Genomic DNA, 12,844 nt, shown 5'->3' on the forward strand with positions numbered 1-12,844 from the left:
ATGCAGCAGATCTCATTTGTGAAAGTTCAGTTAAATGTCACTTAGAAATAAAGCTTGAAAAAGGTAAGAAATTAGATTATTTTTTCATATTTTTCAGAGAATAACTGACAACGTACGTAATTGGGACATATCGTGATACATATCGTTATCGTGATATAAAATTATCCATATCGTGATGTAGGATTTTTTCCATATCGCCCAGCACTAGTTTTAGCTGAATGTTTTTATCCACCACCTGTATAACATTTAGCCGGGACTTTGTACTGATGGAGACAAAGTGAGACGCTGCTTTGAGTCGTCTTCAGCGCGTCCCAGAGATTCTGAGTGGAGTCCAGAAAAAAATCTTCATGTAGTCAGCTGACCTCATATTATCAGCTCATATTTTTGCAGGAACATCTACAGACTATAACGCTGCCGTAAACACAAGGTATGCTGGGAGCTTCACCCATCAGTCCGGAACAGCTCAGATCTGGATCTGACCTTATGACCTTTGCTTCAGAGGAAACTGTGAAGTGTTTTGGTTTTCATTTTACCAAACGTTTCTGATCTTGATCAGTTAAGATGTGAAACGATATTTAATCTTTAAAGACGTTATGTGCCCCGTACAGGTGTTTATTTTGATGCAGGTCAGACATTTGACCTTTTTTCCACAAGCTGATCACAGGATGGCTGTTCTGACGTGAAGCTGCTCCTTGTATCAGTTTGGCTTCTGTTTGCTTGGTTAAATCCAGGTGGTGGGGAGTCACCTATCGCCACGTTTTCCATGTGATCAAAGTCCGTTTGTCCATGGGTGTATTTGCATGCCGACGCCTCAGTGATGTAGTCTTTGTTTCTCTTCAGGTGTCCCTGTCCATCCCAGGACTCCCAGTTTTAGAAAAGGACGAGTCCTACTCCTGCTTCTTCCAGGACAGCCACAGTCCTGCCACCCTGACTGAAACTGGACTCAGCTGCCAGTCTCCTGCCTCCAGTGGCATACCCCCAGTGCCCCCCGGACAGGGTGGGTCCAGCTCATTTGTTTAATGTTGGATGTTGTGTGATCAGCAAGCACTCAGATTGGAGGTGTGTTATAAAACCAGAGTGTGTGTTGCACTGCTCGTTGGGTCTAATGATGCTGCAGGAGTTTATTTACTGCATTTATTTACTGCTGTTCACTTTGTGGACTGAAGGATTTGGATGTAGCCTGTGTTGCATGAATAACCATAGAGTTAAGTCTAATCTGACCCAGTCCTTTTTTTTCTCATTTTATGCTCATTTATTTGTTTAAATCATCTTATACAGTGGGCAGTAATCTCTATTTTAATATGAACATTTCCACAGGTGTGTTAACACAATGCCAAGGAGGAAAGACTGTTGCTGCCCATCAATCTTCATGGCTTAAAGGCCATTTCCTAACTCTTTGTAGTCCTTGATTCTAAAGAAGAAAAGATTATCACTGCCAAACTTCCCTGGAGTTGACCTTCAGCAAATTCACCCCAAGGTCAGACCGTGCAGTGCTCAGAGAAATCAGGCTCTACAGGCCTCAGTTTGAAGGTCAAAGCTTGTTGCTTGTTTGGAAGGATTGGCAGCACAACTTAGGTTTGTGAGGTTTTATCTGAATGAACCACGAAACTCCTGGAACAATGTCGTTTACACAGATGACATCATATTGACCCATAATGCACAGCAGCATGTTTGGAGAAAACCAAACAAACAGCATATCAGCATACTCATACTAGCTGTCAGCACGGTGGTGGAGGGCTGATAGTTTGGGCTTGTTTTGCAGAACCTTTTGAGTCGACCATGAACTCCTCGGTTGACCAAAGGGTTCTAAAGTCAAATGTGAGACCATCTGTCCGACAGCTGAAACTATCGTTAATCCTCATTCCAACAAACTCTCCCCGATGAAAATGCATCAGGAGAGATTAGCTGTGAGTTTATGCAGCTCTATGTGCCATGTCAGATATCCTGCTAATCAAAACTGACACTGAAGCGTTCCTAACAGAGGAGAGCAGAGGACCGGACTGTCAGCTTCGTGTGCTGATGAGAAAGCTGGCCCAGGACTCTCATCCTGTCTCTCTGTGTGGTTCTGTCCTCAGACTCCGTCATCCTCACCTTGTCTGTCCGTTTTGGGGACGTCACCGTCACATCCAGGGATTTCACCTTCTACGACTGTACGGCTGTCAAACAGCTGTCAGGCAGCACGCCGTAAGTTTCAGCTCATCAGTTATCCTGCCTGTCTCTGTCAACAAACTGGAAAAGCATTGTGATTGTTAGAAATCAGGTTTGGGGTGTCCCTGCCAGGTGCTTGTACAAGGCAAACAAACAAAAGGTCACCTTATTTCCTCTAATCTGGTCATTTTGACTGAACTTTAAATATTTGAAAGTCAGTGCCCATCCCTTCTCACATTCACTGCTCCAGATAAGTTTTAACAGCAGTTAAACACAGAACAACTTACCATCTGATGCTTTAACCAACAAGTCCAGGCTTAACAACAACCGGTCATGTTAGGATGGGAAGAAGGCTGGTTTTCCATTTCAGAAAAAAAAGCCTGTTTATTATTTACAGTCTTTGGTGAAAACGTGACCACAGCTGGCATGTAGTGTGGCTCTTGTCAACATCATTTTCTCCTTTAACTTCATAGAAGCTGAAAGGCTTTCCAACCCTTCAGTGTCTCTGTTGTGTGCACACCATCAACTGTCCAGACGCTGCACTTCTGCCTTTTGTGTTTCTCAACTTAACATTATTAACATTAAATCATAATTGATTTTTGACATATTAAAATAGATTTGGAAGTGTTCGCATTGAGATGGATCAAAAAGTAGATTATAACCCATACCCTGTTCTTCTGCCTGTCAGTCTTTTATATCTCCATCAAACAATGTGATTTTCCTCTTTGTTTTGAGTGTTTTTATTCTCCTCTCCATACCTGTGAACTTGTACTTCAGACCAGTGTTGTTTATGTCACTTTAAAATATTTATTTGATTTATCAAAATGCCATAAAGCTGCCAACATCTGAAATCCTGTTGATTGATTTTTTTGTACACTCGTTATCATACAGCTAAAGAAGAAACTACTGTTTTATCAGACCCGAGCAGCGAAGCACTATTATAATCGCTCAAATTCTTCTTATTATTTTTAATTTTTTTCCTCTGAGATCACAAATTTGGGAGCTTTAACATATTCAGAAACTCACCAAACTTCACCGAAATTTGGCCCCCGCGTGAAATAACACGATTTTAATGGAATCGCAAATGGGCGTGGCCAAACTGCTCCACAGCGCCCCCTAACGTAAGATAGGACAGCCAGAACCCTCATGGGTCAAGGATTAGCCCTTTGGAGTTCAAGGTCACAGCTGTTTCCAGCAGTTGACTCAGAGCTCTGCGGGTGTGTTTGGTCACGTCGCCCCCGGTTTGCAGGTACAGGTGGACCCTTCCTGTCTCTGATGTGGACGTGTTGTTGTTGTCGTCTGTGTGCAGATGTCGGGGATGTGTTCTAAGCAGGTGGGGCTGTAACTGGTGCGTTCACCAGCACTCGTGTACCCACAAGCCCACGTGTGAGGATGGAGTGATCATCTACAACCAGCATGTAAGTCACAGCGGACACCACGTAATCAGTCCACCTGCAGCTGGACACAGCAGAACATCCTGCGGCCAGAACCTCCTCAGAATCTTTGTCTTGGACAGGGTGACGGCAAACTAAACAGGAAGGTTTGGAGAAAACCTTCAGGCTGTCTTTAAACTTTCTGAGTAAAAGCCATCAGTTTGTTCTACCGATTAAAGTTCTAACAACAGAACCCTGAAAATCTCCACAGAGCCTAATGAATTTGACTCATTTTCCTCCTTAGTTGAACTCATTTGTAACAAATCATGCTGTTCATGAGCCATCAGTGTTCTTTAACACGTTTCATTTCAGATATTTTTTTTCTTTTTGCCTCCCCTCCTCCCCAGTTTAAACTCCCCACCTCGCCTCCTCCCACGACCAAAACTGTTGTAGTCGTTACATCTCCAACACCTGCTCCAACAACAACTACAGCTCCGCCCACTACAACTGTTGTCACTATAGCAACCACTTCAGAGCCACCCACCTCTCCTCCGGCCACTGAGCCAACCACTCAGCCTCCCAGCACGCCCCCACCCCCCGGCACGACCAGCAGGACAGAGGATGCCACTGCAGCGGGGGAGCAGGTTGTCACTCAGAATGTCACACCCAGCGTTTCCGTGGCAACTGCAGCGGTTGTACCCGTCACCGGGGTGGACGGTCTGAGCGGAGACCTGGAGCCCATCATGCCCCTGCTGATCTCAGATCCCCCCACCTTAGAGGTAGTGACGGGCTCCCCCCCCAGCGACACCCAGGAAGTCGAGGGGGCCCTAAGCCTGGCAGAGCCCCCCACCTCAGCCTCGTCTGATGTCCCCCTGCCTGAAGAAGAAGAGGCAGCTGAGTTAGAGCCGCCTCTAAAACTGGACCTGACCCAGACCCCCACCCTGAGTGAAGCGGGGGGCACCGACCCCACGGTGCTGCTGTGGTCAGATGGTGACAGCCTGGCTGAGGCAGCAGCAGAGAATGACACGGCTACATTCTCAGCCCCCACGGTGCTCTCAGGGGATGGGGAAGTGGACCATGACCCCCCCTCTTACCCACACATGATGGAGACTGACTCGGAACCAGAACTGGATTACCAGAATGATCAGGCTGATAGTTTTCTGCCGGTGAGTTCCACTCCTGCCTCCGTCCTCCTGTTCCTCCTCCTCCTCCTCCTCCTTCTGTCCCAGCTCCTGTCCTTCAGCCGTGGGATCCTCCAGGCTTGGTTCTGTTTGCTGTTGGAGGCTTCACTTCACTCTACAACCATCTTTTTTTCTGTTCATGTTTCTTATGTTCTGCCTGACGTCTTTTCTTCAGTCCTCTGTCTGTCTGAGTGAATGAGACGAACACTTTGCACCATGAAGAACAACGAAGAAAAACTTTACATTACGACCACTGACACAGTCCTCCTTTTGACACATGTCTCTTCCTGAACTCCTTTGTGTCTCATGTGGACCTCTGATGGTTTTCCATGGACCTCTGAAGATCTTTTGTGGACCTTTGACAGTCTCAAGTGGACTCCCAAATGTCCACTGTGGTTTCTGGCTCCGATCAGTCCACAGTAGATTCTTTAAGTCCTGGAAGTTGTGGGTTGGGATTTTTTGTCCACAATGTCCCGCAGATGCTTGGCTGGTCTGAGATCTGGAGAGTTTGGAGTCAGCTCCTCAAACTGAATGCTCTGCTAACTGGGATGCTCTGTTGGTTCTGACATTTTTTTTGTCAGAACCAACAGGAATCTTCTCTTCAGTTGTTCCAGCCTTCACTCCCCTTCATGATCATTATGTGTTTTAAATTCACTTTTGGTTGGTTTTGACCACTGAAGAACAATCACTCACTGTTACTGGTCATAATGTTATGGCTGAATACTTTAACTCATATAAGCTTACTGCTTTTCAGACTGCAGGTTTTCTGTATCTTATTTTAGTGAAACACTTCTTTTATGAATGCATTTTGTGATGAATGAGTGATGAGTTTATCGAGATGTTTGACTGCAAACAGAACCAAACTGTGAGAAAAACATTCTGCTTCTGAACGACAGGGTGATGAAGGCTCCTACATCAGCTGGGGTTCTTCAGCCTGTCCCTGCGTGGAGAAGGTCCAGGGTTCTGCGCTGCTCCCGGTCCGGGTCAAGAGGAAGATCACTTTACTGGCTCGCAACCTCCACCTCTATCAGGTGCAAGAACCAGAGAGGTTCTGTTTGATTCTGTTCAACTCGCCCATTGTCTGTGTGTGAACCCCAGTTGTGTGTGTGTTCAGGACCCAAAGCTGGAGTACGAGTGTGTTCTGGTTATTGAGGGTCAGACGGTTCTGGTGGACGCCTATGTGGAACCTGACGACATGAATCCATCAAATTTCTACATCACCTGTCAGCTGCATCAGGTCTGGTTAGGAGGAATCAGAGATTTTATTCATTCAGAGCTTTGTGAATGAATCAGGGCTGTGATGTGTGGTTTGGGATGTGTTTGTACCAAATCATTGCTGTACTGAAATCAGGGTCCAGTTTGTACAATCAGACAAAGATCACGTTGGTCTCAGGTGATCACCTCTTTCATATAGAAGAGAGTAAATATGCTTTTTATTTTTGAAAATTGCCCTGACATTAAAGGAACAGAGGAAGATCCTCTCTAAAGCACTCAGTATCAAAGCAAAGCAGGAAGTAGTTCAGATGAAACGCAAGAAATGTTGGTTTGTTTCAAATCAAATGACTTTTTGTGTACATATAGATCAGCCAGCTGATGTTTTCACTCACATGTTCTGTGGGTGCTGATTGACACTTGACCTGATCCCGTAGGAGGTCCCATTAAGATCTGATCTGACATCTGACATGTGAAACTCAGACACACTGAAAGTGATTGTATTTAAGGGAAACCAACATTCTGACTTTAGGAAGAGTTAAAATCTAACATCTGACTTGTTTTTGTATGCAATGAAACAGCATTTATAGGTCATGGTCCATCAACTGATGGGGCTTTAATGCCCCCCCCCCCCCCCAATAAATAAATCTGCACGTTCTAACCAATCAGACCTCATGAATGGTCCTAATTTAAACATATTTAACCCACAGTGAGCAGCATGTGAGAATAAGCGATTCAACTGATGCACATGGATCCTCATTAAGTTCTGATTTAATCTTAAAGATAAATTCACATTTTGGAGGCTGAATTAAAATGTAAATCAGGTTCATTTGCTGACTCCATCCTTTGAAATGGGCCTGTTGTTTTCCAGTACTCCTACTCGGCTCCTGTAGAAGAGTACAACGCCATGGTCTATGTGAAGAGGAGGGACACATTTCATGTGGACAGTTCTCCAAACCTCTACGGTGAGTTTAGACTCAGTACTCCTCCTGCCAGCACGTTTCAGTCTGAACATCAGAGTGATTATCCTCTCTGTTCTGTCAGTGACCCTGTACAACTGTTCCGTGGGCCGGTCCGACTGCAGTCGCTGCCACACGGCGGATCAGAAGTACAGCTGTGTGTGGTGCGGCAGCACCCAAGCCAGATGTGTGTATTCAGAGTCCTGCAGTGAGCATGTACAGAACACATGCCCCGCCCCCGTCATCCACTCTGTGAGTAGCCCCGCCCAGTCATACACTCTGAGTAGCCCCGCCCAGTCATCCACTCTGTGAGTAGCCCCGCCCATTCATACGCTCTGTGAGTAGCCCCGCCCATTCATACGCTCTGTGAGTAGCCCCGCCCATTCATACGCTCTGTGAGTAGCCCCGCCCATTCATACGCTCTGTGAGTAGCCCCGCCCATTCATACGCTCTGTGAGTAGCCCCGCCCAGTTATACGCTCTGTGAGTAGCCCCGCACATTTATACACTCTGTGAGTAGCCCCGCCCAGTCATACTGCTCATCAAGCTGGTCTTGTGTTGGCTAAGATTGATTAGCTGTGGCAGACATCTTGAATTAAACTAACTCCATCAGATTAATACTTTTTGAGAGTTCTCATTGAAATCCATTCAGTGGTTCAAGAGAAACTTTGGTAACAGACATGTAAAACTAATTATCACCACATGTGACTGTTTGAACATCCAAAACATGATGACTACTTCTAATAAAGACTTTAAATGAGGTAGAAACTTGTAAATAAAAGAGAAATAACTTCTTGTGTGATATTAGTTGATGCAGTGAGCTGTCATCTGTTCTCCAGATTGAGCCTCTTTCGGGCCTGTTGGAAGGAGGCACCTTGGTGACAATCTCAGGCTCTAACCTGGGTCAGAAGGTTGAAGACATCCTCCACTCTGTGATGGTAGCTGGAGTTCCCTGCTCTGTGGTCCCAGAGCTGTATGAGGTCTCCTCCAGGTACCGAGCACATGAACTCAGCTTGAAGCTACGAACACTCAGTTGTCTCTTTGATCAGATAACAGAGAGATGCATGCATGGAAACGGTTCTGTCTGTTCCCCAGGATCGTGTGCAGAACCAAACCCAGCGGTGGAGGGAAGCAGGACTTGGTGTCAGTGAGAGTGAGCGGAGGAGAGCTGGGCTGGTCCACACACAAATTCTGCTACCAGGTACATCAGATTCAACTCATCTGTTGCACAAATTAAAAGCATAGCTTTCCTTGAAGGAATGCGTTTCATCTGCCTCTTAAAATGAGAAATGATGAGAGTAGCTGTTTTTACTAACCCTTGAAAATATTTTGTGTGATGTGTTGCCTCAGAGTATATATTAGGGAGGACTCTCAGCTACTGCCACAGTAAATTCTAGTGTTGGCAAATGTCAGTCAGCTGTGGCTGCCTTCTTGAATTGGTTGACTCCAGAGGTTAATCAGTTGTAGATGTACATCTAATGATTACTTTGAGTATTTCATGAAATTATTTTGCTAACAGATGTCAAACAATGATGTTAGACTTGGAAATGGAAATGAAAGTGTGAGTCTAATGAGCCAGGCAGTGTTTTATGGTACCAAACATGGACTTTCTGTAAGCTCAGCTCTTCTTCCAGCTGGTTCTAAGTTTGTCCCTCTTCTTCCTCCTCTTCTTCCTCTCAGGACCCAACTGTAACAACAGTGTCACCTGACAGGGGTCCGAAGGCAGGCGGAACAACCCTAAACATCACGGGTCGAAACCTGCTAACGGGCCGCCCCTCTGACCTCAGCATCAGCGTGGGAGGGGTCTCCTGTTCCATGTAAGCAACCATCAGCAGATGAACTAATTATTCACTGTTAACACACAGTCTCTTTAGTGCAGTCTGACCTCTGACCTCTGTTAGTCAGTGAGCAGATCATAAAGACAGTTGTTTCACTGTGAATGGATGTTTTCTGTCAGTGTGTCAGACGTACAGAGCTCCAGTGTTCAGTGTGTGACTGGCAGCAGTAACCGGACCGGACTTTACCGGGTCGTACTTCATTATGGCACCACCAAACGTCTCAACGCTTCTTCCTACAACTACACCCAGAACCCCACCATCATCAAGGCCTTCCCACCCAGAAGCTTCCTTAGGTACATCTGCTCAGTTCCACCCGTTCTTCCTCAGATCCTGTTTTTATTTTCGCCTCAAAAAAAGAGAGAATGATTTCTTTATTTTCCTCCCTGTTAGTGGCGGTCGAACGATCTCTTTGTCTGGACACAACCTGGATGTGGTGCAGCAACCACTGATGGTGGTGAGCGTCTTTCCCCACGAGTCCAGCAGCCCAGAGAGGAGGAGGAAGAGGAGGGTTCGAGAGCAGAGGGAAGAGGGGCAGAGGACCCTCCGAAAGCTGGTCAGAGCGGTTCCTGTCCCCATCTGCTGCAGAGAGCCCCTCTGCTCAGTCCAGCAGGTGTGTGTGTGTGTGTGTGTGGCCATGTATTTGATACATTGTGGGGACAATTTTCCTAACATATCCTGGTCCCCACGAGGAGAAATGATGTTTTTGGGTTAGGGGTTAGGTTTAGGACTAAGGTTTGGTTTAGGGTTAACTATGTACTGGTAATGGTTAGGGTTAGGGTGGGGGTCAGGGTTAGGCTGTAGTTAGGCTGTAGAAATGAATGGAAGTCAATGGAAAGTCCCTGCAAAGATAGAGAGACATAACGTGTGTGTGTGTGTGTGTGTGAGAGTGCTGGTCACAGATTTAATCTGTCTCATTTGCACCCTCCTTTTCATCAGTTTCAGGAGCGCTGCGAGGTCAACTCCTCTTCACTGATACTGTGCCGCTCTCCCATGGTGAACTCATCTATCCTGGGGTCAAAGGTCACCGTCCAGTTCCTGCTCGACAACCTGTGCTTTGACTTCAGCGCTCTGAACTCTCAGGCCTTCAGCTACGAGCCCGACCCGGTTCTGCAGCCCCTGAACCAGCTGGAGCCTGTGAAGGCGTACCGCTACAACCCCGGCAGCTTCATCCAGCTGGAGGTCAGAGATGTTTGCTTTCATCTGTTCAGAGCTTCCTGATCCCAGTTTATAACAACTAGTCATGGCTACTGTGCAGATGGATGGAAGATGTACAGACTGTAGTGCATGTCCCATGGTGTGGACTTAAGCACTGTTAGCTGTCCGGTCTGGATAGTTATCTGAGTACTTTTCTTATTTCCATATTTTCCCAAAAGGATGATGGACTAATAACCTGCCACGGAGTTCTAATCTAAGGAACAAGCCATTCCTCCTGAAATCCACTAGATATTAATCATTATAATGTTTATCAGATTGAAAGTAGAGACACTGGGCAGAGTTGGATTAAATCATAAACACTGGGGAAGAATGTGGGAGGAGGCGTAGAACAGCCATGCTCACAGAAAATAGACAATAATTATCCAGGGCCAGACAGATTTATTCTACAACCCAATCACAAAAGAGTCAGGACATTGTGTAAAATGTCAATAAAAACACCATAAACCCATATTTTATTTCTAATGGAATATAGCAAATATATCAAATGATTAAACTAAGAAATTGTACTTTTTAGGTCATTTTGATTTTTATGACAGCAACAAACCTTAAGTTGGGACAGGGGCAACAAAAGGCTGTAAAAGAGAGTGGTACGGATCTGAAGGAGCATTTTGCCTGTAATAAAGTTACCAACAGGTCAGGAAGAGGACTGGGTATAAAAGAGGCTGAACCTCTGAAGTGAAGATGGGCAGAGGGTCACCAGTCTGTGTCTAAAAACAGTACTGATAATATTAATGTTCCACAACAGAAAATTTGGAAGACGTTGAATCCCATCATCTACCGTTCATGATATCATCAAAAAGTTTGAAGAATCTGTAGAAATCTCTGAGCTGAAAGTCAGTATTGTATGTTTGTGATTAAAAACGATTACGGACATCATCATGGGCTCTGAACGCTTCCACAAAATAATACTTTAGTTGAATACATTTTATTTTGTCCATCACAAAGGGCCCATTTGTGTAAAGGTTTGATTAGAGCTGGTTGAACAATAAAACATCTAATCAGAGTCATCCAGTTTGATTTAAAGCCAACACTGAGGTTGTTTTTGTTTTTTGCCTTGGTTCTAACATCCCCCCAACAAGCAGTCTGACTCGGTGTTCTCAGGGCGACAACCTGGACCTGGCCATCACCAAAGAGGAGGTGGTGGTGCTGATAGGAGAAGGGGTGTGTGCTGTAAAGACTCTGACCAGAAACCATCTGTACTGCGAGCCCCCCCCTCAGCAACCTGTTCCAGGTCCGAACTGCAGGAAGTGTGAGGGCTCCGATCAGCTGCCTGAGTTCACTGTGAGTCCATCACCTAAACTACACCACGTGCTCAGCTGTTTCAGTATTTTCTAATTGTAAAGGTTCTTGGTTTTTAGGTCCAAATGGGCAACCTGAACTTCCCTTTGGGCAAGGTTCAGTATGACAACCTGAGCCCGTCCACCTTCCCCCTGGAGGCTCAGATTGGAGTTGGCGTCGGGGCGTCCATAGTTGCCCTTATTGTCCTCATCATCGTGCTCATCTACAGGTCAGTGGGGTCTGCAGCTGTTTGATCGTGAACCAAAACATCTGTTCCTCCAAACTTTAAAGTCATTCAGAGACATTCTGATCCCCAACAGGAGGAAGAGTAAGCAGGCTCTCCGAGATTACAAGAAGGTCCAGATCCAACTGGAGAACCTGGAGACGAGTGTGAGAGACCGCTGCAAGAAAGAGTTCACAGGTAAGGAGTGGCTCTGCCACAGGAAAGAACGAGACAGAACAGGAGGCAGAAATCCTGACCTTTCACCCCTCTCCTCTCCTCTCACCTCCACCCAGACCTGATGACAGAGATGATGGACATGTCCAGTGACCTGGTGGGCTCAGGAATCCCCTTCCTTGACTACCGGATGTACGCAGAGCGCATTTTCTTCCCCGGGCACCGGGAGTCTCCCCTGAGGCGCGACCTGGACGTTCAGGAGTGCCGGCGGCAGACGGTGGAGCAGGGCCTGGTGCAGCTGTCAAACCTGCTGAACAGTAAACTCTTCCTCACAAAGGTAGTCATCGTCACCACGGGGAATCCTGCTGAAACGCAGCTCTGCAGATAACCTAACGAGCCCTCGTCTCCCTCAGTTCATTCACACCCTGGAGAGCCAGCGGACCTTCTCTCCCAGGGACCGGGCCTATGTCGCCTCGCTGCTGACCGTGGCGCTTCACGGCAAGCTGGAGTATTTCACCGACATCCTCAAGACTCTGTTGAACGACCTGGTTGAGCAGTATGTGGCCAAGAACCCCAAACTGATGCTGCGAAGGTAAAAGAACAAAGAAAGAGGTAGTCAGGCTGTGGCTGTGGATCCAGGCTGCTCACTTTCATCTGTCTGTGACATGTCTTTACAGAACTGAGACGGTGGTGGAGAAGCTGCTGACAAACTGGATGTCCATCTGTCTCTACACTTTCCTCCGGGTCAGTCAGTCATACAGATCACCCTGAGAGGAATGTTCCCTTCACACCGTTCATACAAACAGGACCTCATCATTTTTAATGTCTTTCTTTTTTAATCACTGGGCTCTAATGGAAGCAGTTTTCCATCAAAACAGGTCAAAATAAACCCTCAGTGAAAATTCAACAAAGCTGCTAACACTTCACCTTAAAAATTACAAGAGACTACGCAAAAAAATAATCTCCATTAGTGATATAACGATACATATCATGGGGAGGATAGAAAAGTGTCTATCGTGATACATTCAGTTTATAGAAGTGATAAATGAGAAGAAAAAATAACTATTTTGTGAAGAACCTCCGTTTTGCGACATGACGCTGCTTTACATGTGGGTTTGCGACATGACGCTGCTTTACGGCAGCAGCTTTCTGTGCGGCGCCGTGTTTTCACCATAAGTGCTGAAAGATGGAGACGCAGGAAGTATCAAACCCGGGGTCGCAACAAGTAGAGACAGCTAGCAGGC

General features: G+C 46.2%; 1 protein-coding gene across 4 annotated transcripts in view; it reads left to right on the forward strand.

Annotated features, from left to right (window-relative positions):
- The window catches only part of plxnb1b (plexin b1b), a 93,744-nt gene that overhangs the window by 65,979 nt on the left and 14,921 nt on the right, over positions 1 to 12,844 (forward strand). For 3 of the 4 annotated variants that reach the window (XM_037975183.1, XM_037975185.1, XM_037975184.1), the window contains 20 exons: positions 841 to 997; positions 2,076 to 2,184; positions 3,458 to 3,566; positions 3,929 to 4,687; positions 5,599 to 5,733; positions 5,817 to 5,939; positions 6,786 to 6,879; positions 6,959 to 7,125; positions 7,712 to 7,863; positions 7,968 to 8,073; positions 8,553 to 8,689; positions 8,830 to 9,003; positions 9,101 to 9,320; positions 9,647 to 9,889; positions 11,027 to 11,206; positions 11,284 to 11,432; positions 11,524 to 11,624; positions 11,720 to 11,937; positions 12,014 to 12,192; positions 12,278 to 12,344. In XM_037975183.1, coding sequence (XP_037831111.1) covers positions 841 to 997; positions 2,076 to 2,184; positions 3,458 to 3,566; positions 3,929 to 4,687; positions 5,599 to 5,733; positions 5,817 to 5,939; positions 6,786 to 6,879; positions 6,959 to 7,125; positions 7,712 to 7,863; positions 7,968 to 8,073; positions 8,553 to 8,689; positions 8,830 to 9,003; positions 9,101 to 9,320; positions 9,647 to 9,889; positions 11,027 to 11,206; positions 11,284 to 11,432; positions 11,524 to 11,624; positions 11,720 to 11,937; positions 12,014 to 12,192; positions 12,278 to 12,344 — 3,579 coding nt within the window. The remainder of the gene's footprint in view (positions 1 to 840; positions 998 to 2,075; positions 2,185 to 3,457; positions 3,567 to 3,928; positions 4,688 to 5,598; positions 5,734 to 5,816; positions 5,940 to 6,785; positions 6,880 to 6,958; positions 7,126 to 7,711; positions 7,864 to 7,967; positions 8,074 to 8,552; positions 8,690 to 8,829; positions 9,004 to 9,100; positions 9,321 to 9,646; positions 9,890 to 11,026; positions 11,207 to 11,283; positions 11,433 to 11,523; positions 11,625 to 11,719; positions 11,938 to 12,013; positions 12,193 to 12,277; positions 12,345 to 12,844) is intronic. The other variant, XM_037975186.1, reaches the window with a different exon arrangement.

Source organism: Kryptolebias marmoratus, linkage group LG4 (genome assembly GCF_001649575.2).
Source record: "Kryptolebias marmoratus isolate JLee-2015 linkage group LG4, ASM164957v2, whole genome shotgun sequence".
NCBI classification, from domain to species: Eukaryota; Metazoa; Chordata; class Actinopteri; order Cyprinodontiformes; family Rivulidae; genus Kryptolebias; species Kryptolebias marmoratus.